Source organism: Populus alba, chromosome 1 (genome assembly GCF_005239225.2).
Source record: "Populus alba chromosome 1, ASM523922v2, whole genome shotgun sequence".
Lineage (NCBI taxonomy): Eukaryota > Viridiplantae > Streptophyta > Magnoliopsida > Malpighiales > Salicaceae > Populus > Populus alba.
In genome coordinates, this window is record NC_133284.1 from 7,595,616 (window position 1) to 7,612,211 (window position 16,596).

General features: G+C 36.1%; 3 protein-coding genes across 4 annotated transcripts; all 3 read left to right on the forward strand.

Moving 5' to 3' along the window:
- Nucleotides 1-1,092: 1,092 nt before the first annotated feature.
- LOC118036795 (probable galacturonosyltransferase-like 4) lies at nucleotides 1,093-3,826 on the forward strand. Its single transcript, XM_035042626.2, has 6 exons — nucleotides 1,093-1,459; nucleotides 1,580-1,710; nucleotides 1,994-2,104; nucleotides 2,200-2,350; nucleotides 2,657-2,928; nucleotides 3,387-3,826. The coding sequence occupies exons 1-6, from the start codon at nucleotides 1,130-1,132 to the stop codon at nucleotides 3,625-3,627; spliced, it is 1,236 nt and encodes a 411-aa protein (XP_034898517.1). The 5' UTR covers nucleotides 1,093-1,129; the 3' UTR covers nucleotides 3,628-3,826.
- A 474-nt stretch (nucleotides 3,827-4,300) lies between these two features.
- LOC118036804 (probable phospholipid-transporting ATPase 4) lies at nucleotides 4,301-10,500 on the forward strand. Its single transcript, XM_035042643.2, has 11 exons — nucleotides 4,301-5,698; nucleotides 5,897-7,359; nucleotides 7,428-7,538; nucleotides 7,647-7,923; nucleotides 8,025-8,113; nucleotides 8,235-8,319; nucleotides 8,510-8,719; nucleotides 8,978-9,103; nucleotides 9,201-9,299; nucleotides 9,394-9,585; nucleotides 9,677-10,500. The coding sequence occupies exons 1-11, from the start codon at nucleotides 5,288-5,290 to the stop codon at nucleotides 10,379-10,381; spliced, it is 3,768 nt and encodes a 1,255-aa protein (XP_034898534.1). The 5' UTR covers nucleotides 4,301-5,287; the 3' UTR covers nucleotides 10,382-10,500.
- Nucleotides 10,501-12,256: 1,756 nt separating this feature from the next.
- Nucleotides 12,257-14,925, forward strand: LOC118036799 (uncharacterized). Of its 2 annotated transcripts, none has more exons than XM_035042634.2 (4): nucleotides 12,257-12,505; nucleotides 12,602-12,704; nucleotides 13,625-13,808; nucleotides 14,619-14,925. In XM_035042634.2, the coding sequence occupies exons 1-4, from the start codon at nucleotides 12,425-12,427 to the stop codon at nucleotides 14,620-14,622; spliced, it is 372 nt and encodes a 123-aa protein (XP_034898525.1). In that variant the 5' UTR covers nucleotides 12,257-12,424; the 3' UTR covers nucleotides 14,623-14,925. The 2 variants fall into 2 exon arrangements, with proteins under 2 accessions (XP_034898525.1, XP_034898524.1); XM_035042633.2 differs by having other exon boundaries at nucleotides 12,262-12,505; nucleotides 14,614-14,925.
- The last annotated feature ends 1,671 nt before the right edge of the window (nucleotides 14,926-16,596 follow it).

The following is a 16,596-nucleotide window of genomic DNA, read 5'->3' on the forward strand; positions in this document are numbered from 1 at the left end:
TTTTTATTTTAAATTAATTTTTTTCATTTAATTTAAATTGTTGATGTTAAATTTTTTTCTATTTAGTTATCAAACTTTCATGACACGGATTCCGGGTTTGACAGGTTAACCTGGTTTAACGAGTTAGCCCGGTTAATTCTGGGTTAACCCATTAATTTGTTTTTTCATTTTTAATTATCAAACTTTCACGATGCGAATTCAAGGTATGACGGGTTAACCTGGTTTGAAGGGTTAACCCAATTAATTCATATTTTTTTTTCTTTTTCTTCATTAGTTTTTTTCTTCCTGTTGGTTTTTTTTTTTTGTTTTTTTTTTAACTAATCTATTTAATTATCACATTTTTATGACACGGCCTTGCAGTTAAACCCGCGTCCAATGCTATTGGGTTTGGTATTGTAGTCCAAACACTTTTATGCTAAGGGTTAATCCAAGTTTAATGTTATTGTTAATATTATAAATATTACTCTTGGATTAGACGTTGCAACCAAACCTAAGACTCTTGGGTAAAATTTTGCAAAAAAACCTAGCATTTTTAGATCCTGACTATTTTTGAAATGCAAAAAATAATTGACCCGCGGCATCGCGCGGGGCATATAACTAGTTAATATACTATTATGGCTCTACGCCAGATGCCTGGAGCCATATAAATTAATAAAAGCGTCTGGATCTTTTCCATGTCTGGATCTTTTCCAGGGCTCGCTCGTTGTAAGAAAAATGGGCTTTGAGCCGATAAAATACTCCATCACATAACATTAAAGATTAGATAAGTAAAGGACCTAGAATTTACGGCCAAACCCAACTTAAAAAAAAAAAAAAAAAAAAAAATGTGTAGCTTGAACCTGATACTTCCTCCTGAAAAAAAAGATACTTTATACTTCATTGATTCTTTTGTTATTATTATTATTATTATTATACTTTACATGTAGTAAGATATATGTATAAAATGTCACAATGGCCTTTGGCATTGACCAGTAACCCACTGGTTCAATAACTTAACCGAGTCATTATTCAAATCAGGTTCTTCAATCTCTCCTGAAGTCCTCAAACGACAAGTCGTCATCCTTGAAAATAACTACATGATAACTCACTCACATCAGACAAGAACAAGGGAACAAAAAAAAAGGAGTAAATGCCTCCCTCGTACATGCCACCAAGCATATTACAAGTGAACACCAAGGACAAAAGAAAAAAAGAAGAGTCGATGGCTTCCTCGTACTTACCATCAGCATATTCTGCAACTCAGAGAAGATCATCTCGAACGCCAGACAACCCAATAATTGCCGGACCCCTTAATCCGGGTCTAGCTCCGGCTCCAAATCCAAGACCCATATTGCAGTTTCTAGCTTTTGGACTGTTTATACTCCTTAGTTTGCTTCAGTTACTACCTGCCACTCATTCTCGAGACCCATTTGACCCTTCCAGAAATTGGGTTCCTCTCCATTCTAATCCTTCTTCTCCAGTTAAGTTCATTCTATGCACTTTTTTTGTTCAAGCTCGAAACTTTATGGTGTTTTTGTAGTCAAGATTAATGTTGTATTGTATACACTCGTGGCTAATAGTTCTGTTTTTATGGTTATAGTTAAGAGAGTTGGGTGCAAGAAATGGCGATGGAGGTGGAGATGATGGAATGGTGCATGTTGTGTCATGGATGGATTGTTTAGACCTTAGAGTTCTTGCAGTACTGGCAAATTCAACTCTGTCTAGCTCAAGGTTTGTTTGAACCCATCCTTGTATAGTTTTGTTGAAAAAAGGATCAAAGCTAGCTACTTGGTTTCAAATCTTCAGCATTAGATGATAGATCCTTCTGCATGTTTATTTTTTGTACCTGTAATTTAAATTGGATATTGTGTATTAGAGTTATTGTTTTGTCTTTTCATTGGTTTATTCAATTGCTTGTTATTCTTTGTTGTTGGAGTTTGGATTTGTTGTAGAAAGCTTGTTCTATTTTGTTAAACTTTTTTCTCATTTCTCATTTCTTGTTGTTGATGACCAGCTGTCCAGAACTGGTTTCTTTTCATTTTTTTATCCCTGGAGGGGATGAAGACAAAGTGCCTTTCTATAAGTTGAAGGTCTTGTTTCCACATTCAAAACTTGAAATTCACGGGTAACTCTATTACTATTATGTTTTCATATTAAATAATACTTTTGGGGAGCACGTAATCTGTTTGTTTATATTGATGTTGTTATGAAATAATGTAGGCAGGAAGAGGTTAAAGAAATTGTGAGGATTGCCTTTTCTGATGAACAATATGCTGAACCCAATTACGAGGAAATAGTACCGTTTATCATACCAACTGTGCACCAGTTCTTGAGCAAATTCATATACGTTTCAGCGAATGTAATTATGAAGGTTAGTTCTCTATGTTTAACAATCGCCTTTCTTTTTCTGTATTGCTGGTGTTTATAGTAGTTTTTTCCTGTTTTGTTTATCTTTGGATGAAATGGGGAATTCTTTTGAAATTAGCAATAAGCAAAAATGAAGCTGTAGAAAAAACTGAACTTGTTTTAATACTATCTTAGGCAAGTGGCATCAAAGTATATACTTTTCTCGGTCATAGGATAATTCATGATATCTATATGTGGCAAAAGACCATTTCTCCAGTCGATGTTTCTCCCGAAAGAGCAGTGTCATCAAGTTCCTTTACTTGTATTGCAGGCTAGAGTTGAAGAACTCATTGGAGTTGACTTGAACAATTATGCTATAGCAAGTGCCGAAGACTGCTCTCAGAGATTAAAAACTTATGTGAATTCAGATGTGTTGGATGCTATTCAGAGATCAGGTTCAAAGCCTTGGGTATCAGAGACACCTTATGCAAAGGATACTTGTTTGCCAGACTTAAGTGTGCTTGTGATTAATGCGAGGAAATTAGACAAAGATATTGTTGAGACCGTCTTATGGTGGAGCAAAGTTTTGAATTTGAGAGAAAGGTTTCATATTCTCCTCTATTTCTGATTTTCTTTTCTTCAATTAGGAATCCGACATGGTACCAGTTGACAATTGTCTGTTTATAAGACTAGTGACTCGGAATATAATTCTATGGGCTTGATTTTTGGAGCAGTGTGTTTTAACAGCAGGAAATTGAATGTTCATTGATTTGTTATTATTTCATCATTTTGCCTAGTGTTTGGGGTAGAACAATAGCAATACAAAAGTAATTCAGGATTAGCTTTAACATTCTATGGAGTGTTGATGCACCCTTAAGTTTCAATTTTGAAAGCAGCATGGCCATTTAGGCAGGACCAAAATGCTGTAGTTTTTTCGCTCTTTGTTATCACCTGGCCTCATACTGTTTCATTAGATTCTGATTGCTGGAGAACATATATTTTCTTATGGAATAGCTCATCTCTTTCCACTTGTCTTTTTTCCTGTCTTGTGTTATTTGCAGGATTGATCAGAAAAATCTAGCAGTTGCGTTAGCACTTTACAACAGATATCTCAAGCTTTCTTCTTCTTGGTTGGTCAAGGATATCACATCATCTGAAGTTAACAACAGCATGATTATCTACTACGATGGGCCCAAGACTAGTTGCATTGAATCCATCAGTGGTGCTGCCTCGAAATACAGTGATGGCAATGTCTGGACTCGGTACCTTCCTTCAATCTCAGATCGAATCTTGGGCAGCTAAAATAGTACCTATACAACAATGCAGGGCATGGGATGAAATTTGCTGGTGATGTATTATAAGGCACTTGATATTGCAAGTCAAATTAAACATGAAAATGCATATTTTTTTTTGGTAATTTGAACATTTACTTATATTTTTTCTTTGCTCTGATGTAATTGATAAATATCCAATATGAATGGAAATGTTCTCTGCAGTAAAACCATTCTTTTGATTTAGAGGTCAGCCATTTTGTGAAGGAGATTGGTTACAAGCTTCTCTTGAGGATCATATGAGCATATTAGAAGCATAAAGTTCATAGACTTTGGTTCTTATCGACTAGTATCAACTTCTGACATAAAGCAGTTGAAGATCATTTGAGATTAAAGATACTGTTAGTAGCACAGCATTGGTAGGTCTGAAGTTTCTGAAAAAAAAACATGCACTTTTGATGGGATGAAATTCTTGTGTGTAGCTGTATCATTGTGCTCCTAGATAGTATAATGCTTGGTTCACTAGAGAAAACTATTGTGTCTGGCGGTAGGCACCTGGTTGTTGTGTAATTACGTTGGATGATGCTTGAAGCATATGGAGTTTCCTTGAGATCAAACAAAAAAAATTAGGACAAAAAAAGGGACGGTTCAAGATACTCGTGCTGAACATTGTATATCCAGGAAAGGGAGCATAGAAGCCAAGTTTATTCTATTCTCTAATCTTAGTCCGAATGGAATCCATTTCGTAGCCGGCAAGTGTAGCCGGCTATCAAATTATATTCTAATTGCATTAAAAACCCCATCTGTTCTACTGATTTTCTTAATTCTGCATCAGATTCTTCTACATCTTCTGGTTGATGTTCACGTATCATATTGTAATCAGAGCCCAAACAATAGTGGCAGTACATGCTATTTGTGTCATTCTTCTACCTCCGGCGCCGTTGACTACAATGTTAAAGTTTTGTTTAATAATGCAGCAACCATGAAAAGTGGGGATTTATGAATTTTTTAGTAGGTGATGGATGATAAGATGAACATAGACATGTGTACGTTAATTTAATATCTCAGATTCGAAGGAAAGTTTACAAGATTTGTCTCGCAGATCTAGAGGCAGTGCAGAGTGATATTAAATTAACTAGCATATCATTTCTGATAAAGAGACTAGCTTAAATTTGCAGTAACCATGTGTTTTTCTTGGTATTTTCACCTAGTGTTGATCCATTTTGGAAATTTCGAAGGTGTGCATAAAGAAGTTGGCATTTGTTATGTTCAGATGAGAGAGTTCTGAAGCATGTGTGAGTTTCACCCAGTCAAAGGCCTGCATGCTCCAAGAAAGTACAAATATAGCATTGTTTTTTTCTTTCTGAGAAAAGATTAGTGATGGTGAAAGGTTGAGAATTGAGAAAATGAAGAATCTCAATAAACAAAGAAAGGAATTATTTTAAAAGGTTGACCTTTCCAAAATGATGGGGGCTGTTTTTGGCACCCACTGTTTTATGTTGAGTTCTATCCGAGGTAGATGAAGACAAACTACACTCACTCAGCTATTAAAATCATCAGGGTTCGTCTTGAAAATTCTGGTTTTGGTGAAATGATAGAGCAAGTTACGATTTCTTATCGTTGAAGGTTTTTTTTTTTTCCTTGTTTTTCAATATCATACTGAATTAACAGAAATTTGTGTGGTGAGAACGATGCACGGATCATCTAGGAGAACAAAGGGGAAGATAAGATGGAGCAAACTGTATTCATTTTCGTGCTTTCGACCACACACATCCGATCCTGATTCTGCTCAGGAGCTCATCGGACAGCCAGGATTTTCTCGGGTGGTTTTCTGCAATGAACCTCAAGTGCACAAGAGAAAACCTTACAAGTACACAAACAACTCGGTATCCACAAAAAAGTACACTGCTGTCACTTTTCTACCCAAAGCACTTTTCGAGCAGTTCCGCAGAGTTGCCAATTTGTATTTTCTTTTGACAGCAGCGTTGTCCATCACTTCTTTGGCTCCTGTTAAACCTGTAAGTTTGATTGCTCCGTTGGTATTTGTGGTGGGGATCAGCATGCTCAAAGAGGCTGTTGAGGATTGGTATAGGTTTTTGCAGGTAACTTCTTGCAAAACATAACATGAATTCTGATTTTTCTCCTCATATCATTTGAAAACTTTTACCACCCATTAATTATTAATTATTCACTTTATTTTCCATCATCTTTACATATCAGAATTTGATTATATTTTTACTTTAAAGTGAAATTTAGATGGATTTTCTTGCTATGGTTATGTTACCATTAATTCTGTGCAGGACTTGAATGTGAACACTCGAACAGTGAAGGCTCATGCAGGAAATGGCTTATTTGTGGATAAATTATGGAGAGAGATTTCTGTAGGAGATGTTGTTAAGGTTAACAAGGATGAATACTTTTCGAGCGATCTTCTCTTGCTATCGTCCAGCTATGAAGATGGTGTTTGTTATGTGGAGACTATGAACCTTGATGGAGAAACGAATCTGAAAATCAAGAGATGTTTAGAGGTCACACTTGATTTGAATGAGGATGCAAAATTCAGTGAATTCAAAGCCACCACCCGTTGCGAGGATCCCAATCCAAGCCTTTACACCTTTGTGGGGAATTTAGAGTTTGAGAATAAAGTATACCCCTTGAGCCCTTCTCAAATACTTTTAAGAGATTCAAAGCTTCGAAACACTGATTATGTTTATGGAGCAGTGATCTTTAGCGGGCATGATACGAAAGTAGTAAGGAATTCCACCATGTCACCATCTAAACGAAGCAGGCTTGAGAAAAAGATGGATAAAGTCATCTACCTTCTTTTCTCTATGCTTCTTCTGATCTCACTAATAACTTCCATCGGGTCTGCTGTGGTCATAAAATCTGATATGAGTCAATGGTGGTACCTTAGTTTGGAAGATTCTGATCCACTCTTCGATCCATCAAATCCTTTAAAATCAGGTTTTCTTCAGTTCATAAGGGCTCTAATATTGTATGGTTACTTGATTCCCATTTCTCTGTATGTCTCCATTGAAATTGTCAAGGTTCTACAAGCTAAGTTCATTGACAAGGATAAAAAAATGTATGATGAGGCAACCTGTAAGTCTGTCCAGGCTCGAACTTCAAATTTGAATGAAGAACTTGGTCAAGTAGAAATCATTCTGTCAGATAAAACAGGAACTTTGACTTGTAATCAGATGGAGTTCAGGAAATGCTCGATTGCTGGAATTTCGTATGGGGGTAACATAAATGAAGTTGATATTGCTGCTTCAAAGCGAATGAATACTGGCATTGATGCATATCGATCTAGTATCGACCAATCTGATACAACAAGTCAGAGCCTTGAAATGTCTGAGTTTTCCGTGGCTGATATTATCACTCAACAGGCTATTCTTAGGGGTCAAGAAAATGCAGATAATTTGAATGCTAGAAACTCAAGACTCTCTGATGTGAGGAAAGAATCAGTTATCAAGGTCATCAAGGGTTTCAACTTCAGGGATGACAGGTTAATGAACAACCAGTGGATTTACAGGTCTGACTTGTTTGATATGACAATGTTCTTCAGAGTCATGGCTCTATGTCACACAGGTATACCCGTTGAAGATGGCCAAACTGATAAGCTTAAATATGAAGCAGAGTCCCCAGAAGAAGTTGCTTTTTTGATTGCTTCACAAGAATTTGGATTCCAATTTTTCCAGCGGACACAATCCCTAATGACCCTCAAAGAGCATGATCCTTCCTCCGGGAAGCAGGTGAAGAGGTATGCCCACCCCCAAACACCCCCCCTTAGTCAAAAAGCGTTATGCTAACGTCGTGGTTTATGTTCAGGGAGTACAAGCTGTTGAATTTGTTGGAGTTCAGTAGTTCTCGTAAAAGAATGTCTGTAATAGTAAGAGATGAAGATGGTAAAATCTATCTTCTCTGCAAAGGGGCAGATAGGTAAGTCGCCCACTCACTCATTCCAATATTTGAATCCAGGTCTGTACAACAGTGAATGAATTCCACTTCAGTCATTCTGTTCTCATTTTTCAACATTTTTTTTTCCAGCATCATCTTCGATAGGCTTGCAGATAATGGTGGGGCATACCAAGAAGCAACGACCTCACACCTTTCAAATTATGCAGAAGATGGATTTCGGACTCTAGCATTTGCTTACCGAGTACTTGAGCTGGCTGAGTACGAACAGTGGAACTCAATATTTATGCAGGCAAAGACTACAGTAGGTCCTGAAAGAGAAGAATTACTGGAGCATGCAACTGAAATGATAGAAAAAGAACTAATTTTATTAGGAGTTGCTGCTGTTGAAGACAAGTTACAGAAAGGGGTTAGCCTCTCTCTTTCTGAGCGAGTACATGCATGTTTGGGATTGAAAGTAGAGAGTCTGTTTTATGGAACTGAGGCATCTTTCTTGACTTATGGCATCAGGTTATAGAATGCATAGATAAACTTGCTCAAGCAGGGATGAAAATATGGCTGCTCACTGGTGACAAGAAGGAAACTGCAATAAACATCGGGTAAGGTTTGTGATTTGTGAACTTTTCTTGAAAGATACAAGCCCAATAGGAAAAGAAAAGAAATGTGGACTGCCTTACTAAAGCGCTTTTTTTTCTTCCTGTTTTCTCTTCTGTTCTGCAGATTTTCTTGCAGCTTGCTTCGGCAGGACATGAAACAGTTCCATGTATGTTTGAGCAAAGAAACCGAGTCCAAAAACCAACTGAAGGTGACAATTTCAAAGAGTGACGTCATTAGTGCACCATCTGAAAACTGATGAGTTAGTGGAAAAGATAACAGAATGGTTACGCAAACCCCAAATACACTTAATGATGGATTGTTGTTTTCTTACTGTGAATTTGATTGGTAATTACAGATTTTCTTAGCTAGTAATAGATTGCATTCTCCTATTTTTTCAGGCTATGAAAGAGGAGATTTTGCACCAGATTGAAAGTTCATACCAAGTGATGTGCCAAGAAAGCAAAAAATATTCACCCTTTTCTTTGGTAGTGGATGGAAGAGCTCTTGAAATTGCTTTGAAATCTGATGTGAGGGACCAGTTCTTGCAGTTGGCTGTTAATTGTGCTTCTGTTATATGCTGCCGAGTATCTCCAAAAGAGAAAGCTTTGGTAGGTTTTGCATCTTTTGCATACACTGATCACTGATGTATGTGGAATTGACACAGTTCGGATGCACTACAAACAAGATTTGACTCAAGTCCACTTTGTTTCTAGTTTTATTTTTTCTTTTTACTGAACAAGTTCTATTAATTGTTCCTCCAACTGGTTCGAATAAGAAATCCTTCAGATTTCTTAAACATCTTTCGATGAACTTCAATGACGTGCATCTTCGAAATATTAGTTGCTCACAGACATTGGCATATCCAGATTACTCGATTGGTGAAGGAGTATACTGGTAAGACAACCTTGGCAATTGGGGATGGAGCAAATGATGTTGGCATGATTCAAGAAGCTGATATTGGAGTTGGAATCAGTGGAATGGAAGGGATGCAAGTAAGCCTCGCACTTCATTGCAGGAAAACCTTTCTCGCATCCTCTTTTGTCATTTTAAGCCCAATATTAAGTTTCATATCTCCGTTATTGATTGCAGGCAGTCATGGCTAGTGACTTCTCATTGCCTCAGTTCCGATTTCTGGAGAGATTACTGATAATCCATGGGCATTGGTGTTACAAGAGAATCTCTAAGATGGTGAGTTTCCATTTCTACCATATGTTAATCTACTATCTACATGTTAAGGCTGCATCTCTTCCTTGGGACTCAAATTTCCATCCTCCTGCTACAGGTTCTATACTTTGTATACAAGAACATTGCTTTCGGCCTCACCCTATTCTACTACGAAATATTCACAAATTTCTCTGGAGATTCCTTATATGATGATTGGTATATGGTAATGTTCAATGTCCTTTTGACATCATTGCCAGTTATATCACTTGGAGTCTTTGAGCAGGACGTTTCGTCAGATGTATGCCTCCAGGTAATGCTCAAGCAAGAGAACCTGCATTTCCCTATAAACAAGAGGGAAGGAAGACTTCTAATGCATTTACATTTTCTGTCAAATGAAACAGTTTCCATCCCTTTACAGACAAGGGCAGAGGAACATCATTTTTTCTTGGAGCCGCATTGTTGGTTGGATACTGAATGGCACAGTTGCTGCCTCAGTCGTCTTCCTTGCAAACATATACATATTCTCTCCAGATGCATTCAGACAAGAAGGAAATGTAGCAGACATCACACATTTTGGTGTCATTATGTACACATGTATAATATGGACTGTCAACTGCCAAATTGCTCTCATCATCACTCACTTCACTTGGATCCAACATCTTTTCATCTGGGGCAGCATCCTGTTATGGTACATTTTCGCCATCGCATTCGGCGCGCTCCCTCCCGACTACTCTCAACGAGGATTCAACATCATCACAGAATCGATCGGATCAGCACCTAAGTACTGGATTGCTACATTTCTTGTTATAGTTGTTGCATTGCTTCCATACTTCACACACATTGCCTTTCAAAGACTGCTATATCCGATGGACGATCACATAATCCAAGAAATGAAACACTGCAAGAAAGATGTTACAGAAAATCAGATGTGGCTGCGAGAACAACGAAACTCGCAGAGGAGCACTCAGGTTGGATTTACAGCAAGAGTCGATGCAAGAATTCGGTCATTCAAAGAAGGGTTGAGCCTGAAGAGGATATCAATCTATAAGTCTGTGACAAACACTCCTTTCTATAAATCATGGACAAGCAGTCCATTATTTTCTTAAGTTGGCTGAAGAATGTTTTCTTTTTGTTCTTCTTTTAAAAAAATTTATAATTCATGCATAGATTTACCTTGTAAGCTAGGTTCACACCTCTCGATACCTCAATGACAAATTGACGTTAGTATATCCGTTTATTCTAAATGCTTGGATTGGGCGAACTATGTATATGGTTCTCTAAGTTTCAGATTTTGATCACATTGACCATTGTACCACAATTTTGGGTATTGCCAACCCTCAGTATTTCCAATTTGTGATCACACATGGTCCTCGTGTGCAATCATGCTAACTAGATTGCTGCCGTATACAAAACTAATAATAATATAACTAGCAAGTTGATTGCCTGCTCTACCGGAAAATAATCATAGTTTTATATTTTCAAAACCTGATCAGGCTGAGAGGTCAATTTGAAATTTTATTGACTCGAAGTTGGAACCAGACTAATTTTTTTAAAAAAAAAAAAAAAAAAGTAGTTAAAAACTTTATTGACCTGATGAGTTGACCCGGTTAAAAATCTACTTGCAATTCATTGATTATTTTTTTTAAAACGACGTCATTTTGATTTATAAAAAAAATTGAGGTTGACCACCCGAGTGACTCAATCAAAACCCGTGATCTAGGTCTTGAGCGAAGTCGATCATCGTGTCGAGTTTAAAAAAACTACGGAAAACATTTCAATAGTGATTTAAATGTCCTCTTTATTTTTGTGTTTTTTTAAAGAATTTTTTGAAAAAAATTAAAAAATATATTTTTTTTTTTATTTCAAATTAATATATTTATTTTTGGTGTTTTCAGATCATTTTAATATACTAATTAAAAAAAAAAAAAAAAATATTATTTTAATATATTTTCAAGTGAAAAAGCAAACATTATTATACTCTTAAACACATTCTAAATCTAGCCAAGCTTTACATGTTAATATGGTAATTGTTTATTTGGTGAGAGCTGATTTAGTATTACCTAGCCAACCTGATGGGTGTAATCAGAACTCGGTCAACAAAAGCCTAGTTTGATTTTTTTTAATTTAAAAACAACATTAATTTAATGTTTTTTATAAAATAAAATATATATTAAAACAATGATATTCTAAATTGAAAAAAAACCTAAATAAAATAAGAAGAAGAAGATTGAGTTGTTGAAGGGTGGAATAAAAACAATATTTAATTAAAAAAAGAGATACAAAAACATTAACTTAATCAACCTAGGTCAATTTATCAAACCTGTGACCTGGGTCATAAGATTTAAATAAAAAAATTTATGAATTTTAATTTTCAATCAATCCAATATTAAATGATGAAATCAAAAAAAAAAAAAATTAAATAGAAAAGGTGGTAAAAAAAAAACCCTTATTCAACTAAGGTTAACATGTTAAACTCATGATATAGGTTATAAAATAGGGATAAATTCATTAAAAGAAAATCTAAAAAAATTATGAATATTCACTTTCAATAAATTTAATGTTAAAAATTGAAATAGAAAGAAGAAAAAAACTAAATTCGTTAGACCAATAAATATTTAATAGGAAAACAATAATTTTAAAAATATGAAAAATAATTTTAAAAATAACATAATAGTGAAGTATTAAATTAAAAAAAAACTAATAAAAAAATATTGAGTTATTGGATAATAAAAAATATATATATATTATTTAATAAATAATGTTTTATAAAGGTGATACAATGATTTAGCAAGTATTTGTTAAATATCATTATTGTAGATCCTCCGACAAAAGAGGAACACGTGGAAGTTAAATGTAAAGGAAAAAGAAAAAAACCTCAATATAGTACCTACGCTATATATATCGATTCTTGATTGAGTCCTAAAGAAAAAGATTTTATCAATTGAATCCCTAATGTTTTAGACACTTGGGTAAAAAAAACAAAAAGAAAAGAAAAAACAAATTCTAATCTAACGGACTGCAAGTCTGTAACCGTTTCCTGTCATCCCAGCTTATTAGGTTTTTCTCGCAACCTCAAAACACAACCGCCACCGTCATCTCCTCCACCTGCGGCTGCATACGGTGCTAAAGATTCTCAAGCTCTCTCTCACATGGATAACAGACAAGACATTTTGGGGAATAACAGTCCCGAAGTCATACGCTGGCTCTGTAACCTATCGGCATCTGAGCTTGTAAGTTAAACATGAGTTTTCTCTTCTATTTCCTTCTTCTTCTTCTTATGATTCTTGATGAACTAAATAGTTTATTTTTTTAATTTGTGTTTGAAGGATATGCTAATTAGGTTAAAATCACTAATTCTCCATCGCGCCAAAGTACTCGGTCATGATGAACTCGCCAAGAATTTCGATTTGCCCACGCTTCGAGCCATTGGTATCTTTTTCTGTTCCCCCCCCCCCTCTTTAATTGTCATTTAATTCTTAACGATTGTAAATAGATATGGAGTTAGAGTGAACTGTTGAAACTTTTAATTCGGAGCCTGTTCCTCGTCATATATATATATATATATATACATATATATATATATATATATATGCCTCTTGTGATTGTTGCATTTCAATCGTGTGTGTGATACATGCATTGCTCGTATTTGTTTCGTATTAGGCTGTCCTTTTTTTCTCTCCTTGTTGAAATTGGATTGATTTGGTCTCCAGGATTCTTCATATTAGGGTTTGTACTCTTTTTGACTTGTTCTTAATGGTGAATGACATTGGAACTGTAGTAAAGTATTGTAAGATTAATTTGGTAGCCACATTATTATCTTATGCGGAATTTGATTTTGCAGTGATATACCAAACCCAAATATGACCTCTACTGCATGCTCTAAATCGTGGACTTGTAGTTGAGAATCCACTGAGTCTTCTAGCCCTTTAAGGATCATAGAGTGCTTGTCTCTGTAAGTTTGTGACTGCAAACATGATGTCCAGATTCCTATAAAAATTTGATCTCTCTGCTTTATTTTAGGTGTTTGATATGATTAAGAATGAAGGGTAATTGAGCATGATAAAAAATGGTCATTGTGTGGAGCAGTGACAAATTTTTCAGGCTGCCAAGCAACTGCACAGTTCAAATCCTGAAACTGTAATTGTGGCATGCTCTTGATCATTTGTTTGAATCCTTCTTTGGCAGCTCCAACAATAAAAGATGTCCTTACATGCGGAATATTATAACAGAATGTCTGCATCCTTTCACTTGTTGAATGTAGCTTCCTTGTAGAATTGAATTAATTCTGTGAAGTTCTCAACTCTTGTAGTGGCTAAGAAAGTCTTGTATTTTCTCTGAGCTATATCCAGGGCTCTTTTTGATGGAATATCTGAAAGGAAAGTTCAAAGATTTATCACAAGTTCAAGGCTTGACTAAGCTTGTTGTATTCCCTGAGTGTTGCAATCTATTAAAAGGTAATCCTGGGGAAGATTCCAGCATGGAAGAGCTAAAGGCTTGTATTGGTATTGATGAAAGAAAGAGACCAACCGAAAGGTATGAAGAATCTCAGAGTGCAGTTGTTAATGAATTTCTGTTAAGATAAGATATATATTTTTTATGGGTGTTTGGACCTTACTGATAATTCTAGAATTATTGTTAATTAATTAATTTGCCTACCTTCATTGGCAAGCTTGTGATGCATAAAGAAAACAACTTATGATTTTGTGCGAGATATTATCATTCTAGATGTAGTATCTGATATTTGTTGAAGTATTGATGTTCTTTCTGTCTTTCTTGATGCCTTTTTCCCTGCCACGGCAAGAACTTGCATCCAAAACTACATCTAATGACTGATCAGCATCTGGTTCAATTTGGTACTCTGCTCATTAGCTTAGAGACAATGCTTGAGGAGTTATTTAGTCACTGAGAGCTATTCTCGTTTTTTATTTCTGCTTTGTGAACTGATATTGGTTCCAGCTGATTTGAGGTTAAAATTAGAAGTGAAGTTTGCATTTCTTTGGCAAACTATGGTGTTTTTGCAGCCATGTTATCGCTTCCTTTACAACCAAATTCGACATCCTTGAAAACATATCCAACCACGACCATACAAGCTATTTAGTAATTGTCACTTAATGTTTCTAGATTGCAAAATCCATCCTGGGCAAGGATTAGTTTCCTGCTTGTTGAATATGTGAAAAGGCTTTTCTGGATACCAGTTCGAATAATTGGTGAACTGATTGATTGCTGGTTCCTTGCTGTAATTTGTTGTTATTAACTCAATGGCAGGAATAATGCTCTACTGTCTGCTCGTCATTTCTGATACATCTGCTAATCTCCCCGTTAATCCATTTGTTTGTAGACCAGGTGAAGAGGCAACCAAACAGAAGAAACAGAGATTATGACTTTGTGTCAGCCTATTGAAGGCAATCACAGTTGGCAAACTGGACTTCACCGATTTGTGTCAGCCGTTTTTGCTGAGGCTGGGTTCAAAATGTAAAACTGTATCATATTTTTTGCCACAAGCTAGTCTTCCTACCCTCCGGTTTGGAGCCTGTATGCAAACTTGGAAATATCTATACCTAAAGCAGTCAAAAGAGTCATATGTATTTCCTAGAGATTGTTGTTTATTGATATGTTGATCAGCCCAATTTTGAAATCCAATCTTCTACCTGCTTCTTGTTTTCAAGCCAAAATACTTATTTTACAAGTCATTTGTCCGAGATTCCTGGCGCAACGAATCTTTTCACGTACCGTTGATCCGAGATGTGATTCTATTGGATTATAAGCCCACATATAGACAAGTATAGAGCATTTGGCTGAAAGCGAACACAAAACACAACAGAACTGCCAAGTAACCAGGGAAGTCCTGAACTAGCTCAAAGCTGCTGGCTTGTACAGGGTAAGCCAATTGGGGTCCAAGTTCTGGTGTGAAAGGGGACAAGGGGAAGAGTTTTGCGTTTTAAGCATGCTGTAGAAGTATAAATGAACATGCATGCCATTCTTGAGCTGCATGTCTTGATGAGCTGAAAATTCATGATGGGATTCATGGGATTCTTGGGGTGGGAGGGGACAGAGGTGGGGATGTGATGGAAGAAACCACTGAAATAGATCAAACAGCCTTTTTGAGGATGTGGGCATTAGTCATTTCCTCACTCCTCCTGCTGTGGCCACAGCATGATTTTCATGGCGGTCGTGCTTGTTTCTTTGTACCAACAAACGCATGGCAATAAGGGGCCATGGGGACCCCCTTGTTCTTTAAAGATCTTGAAAGGAGATGTCCATTTCCCCTTTCACGTACAGCACAGTTTTTTATTTTTATTTTTATTTTTTTCAATGTCTAATAAATAAATGATTAAAAAAGGCTTTTATGGTCTCAAGTGCACTTCACACATGCCTTTTATTATACAACAAGCCTTATTTGATATCCTGATTCCTAACCCAATAGATTGCTTCACCTGAAAAGCAGTTCTTAGTTAAGAAACTATTTCCTAACGCAATTCAACATGCTTTGCTTCAACGAGTTAAAGATAGTGGAGAGCCTCTCTTGTGGAGTCTCCATATGGAAGAGAGTGAGTCCACTGCCACTAAAGCCAGTAGAAAAAATTAATTTCTTCCCACCAAAGTCAAAGCTCTCCATGCCCTTTATCAAAATAACCCCCATGCTTTGCAACCTCCAAAGAGAAGATCATAAATATGTGCCATTCAAAAAAGGTAGGTTTAGGGCCAAAAGAAATGATTAAAGAGACACCACATTGTCCCCCTTCACCATCCGAATCATATACCACTTTTTTCTTTTCTTTTCCTCGTCGATTATCCCACAACTTACACCCACAAGCTTCCATTTATACGGAGAAAATAACAGAGCAGGTAGAAAATAACAGAGCTCTTGAAACAGCTGCAATGGCTTGAATAAAATTCATAAAAAACCTTGGTGTTATTCGATACCAGGATTAAAAAAAAAAAAACAAGTGGTCATGATGCTACTCATGGACAATTAATGGGTTAAAAAGTGAGGTCTACAAGGCATGCGAGAGCGAATCTTATCGTATCGTAACCTTGTTCAAGATTATAACATGGTGTCGATTTAAAAATGAATAAACACACACACTAATCACTTTTAATTAGTGGATAATGGTCATTGAACCTAAAGAAGATTAAGTTGCTTAAGCATCAAGGTACTCAGTCCCAATGATGTTATCCTCCCATAAGACTTTATCCCCTCCATGAGATCACCTAAATCAAGAAGATGTCAATTTTCTCAGATGGTAAAGCAATTCCACCAATGAAGCTTAATTTCTGCTTTTGAAAAGTATTCTTAATTCGTATTATTGATCAACAAACA

Coding starts and splice junctions, on each gene's coding strand:
- LOC118036795 (XM_035042626.2), top strand. CDS start 1,130: ATGCCTCCCTCGTACATGCCACCAAGCATATTACAAGTGAACACCAAG. Junction 1,711..1,993: donor TCAACTCTGTCTAGCTCAAG/GTTTGTTTGAAC, acceptor GTTGATGACCAG/CTGTCCAGAACTGGTTTCTT. Junction 2,929..3,386: donor GTTTTGAATTTGAGAGAAAG/GTTTCATATTCT, acceptor TGTTATTTGCAG/GATTGATCAGAAAAATCTAG.
- LOC118036804 (XM_035042643.2), top strand. CDS start 5,288: ATGCACGGATCATCTAGGAGAACAAAGGGGAAGATAAGATGGAGCAAA. Junction 8,114..8,234: donor GAAACTGCAATAAACATCGG/GTAAGGTTTGTG, acceptor TCTGTTCTGCAG/ATTTTCTTGCAGCTTGCTTC. Junction 8,320..8,509: donor AGTCCAAAAACCAACTGAAG/GTGACAATTTCA, acceptor CTATTTTTTCAG/GCTATGAAAGAGGAGATTTT.
- LOC118036799 (XM_035042633.2), top strand. CDS start 12,425: ATGGATAACAGACAAGACATTTTGGGGAATAACAGTCCCGAAGTCATA. Junction 12,506..12,601: donor ACCTATCGGCATCTGAGCTT/GTAAGTTAAACA, acceptor TTGTGTTTGAAG/GATATGCTAATTAGGTTAAA. Junction 12,705..13,624: donor GCCCACGCTTCGAGCCATTG/GTATCTTTTTCT, acceptor AGCTATATCCAG/GGCTCTTTTTGATGGAATAT.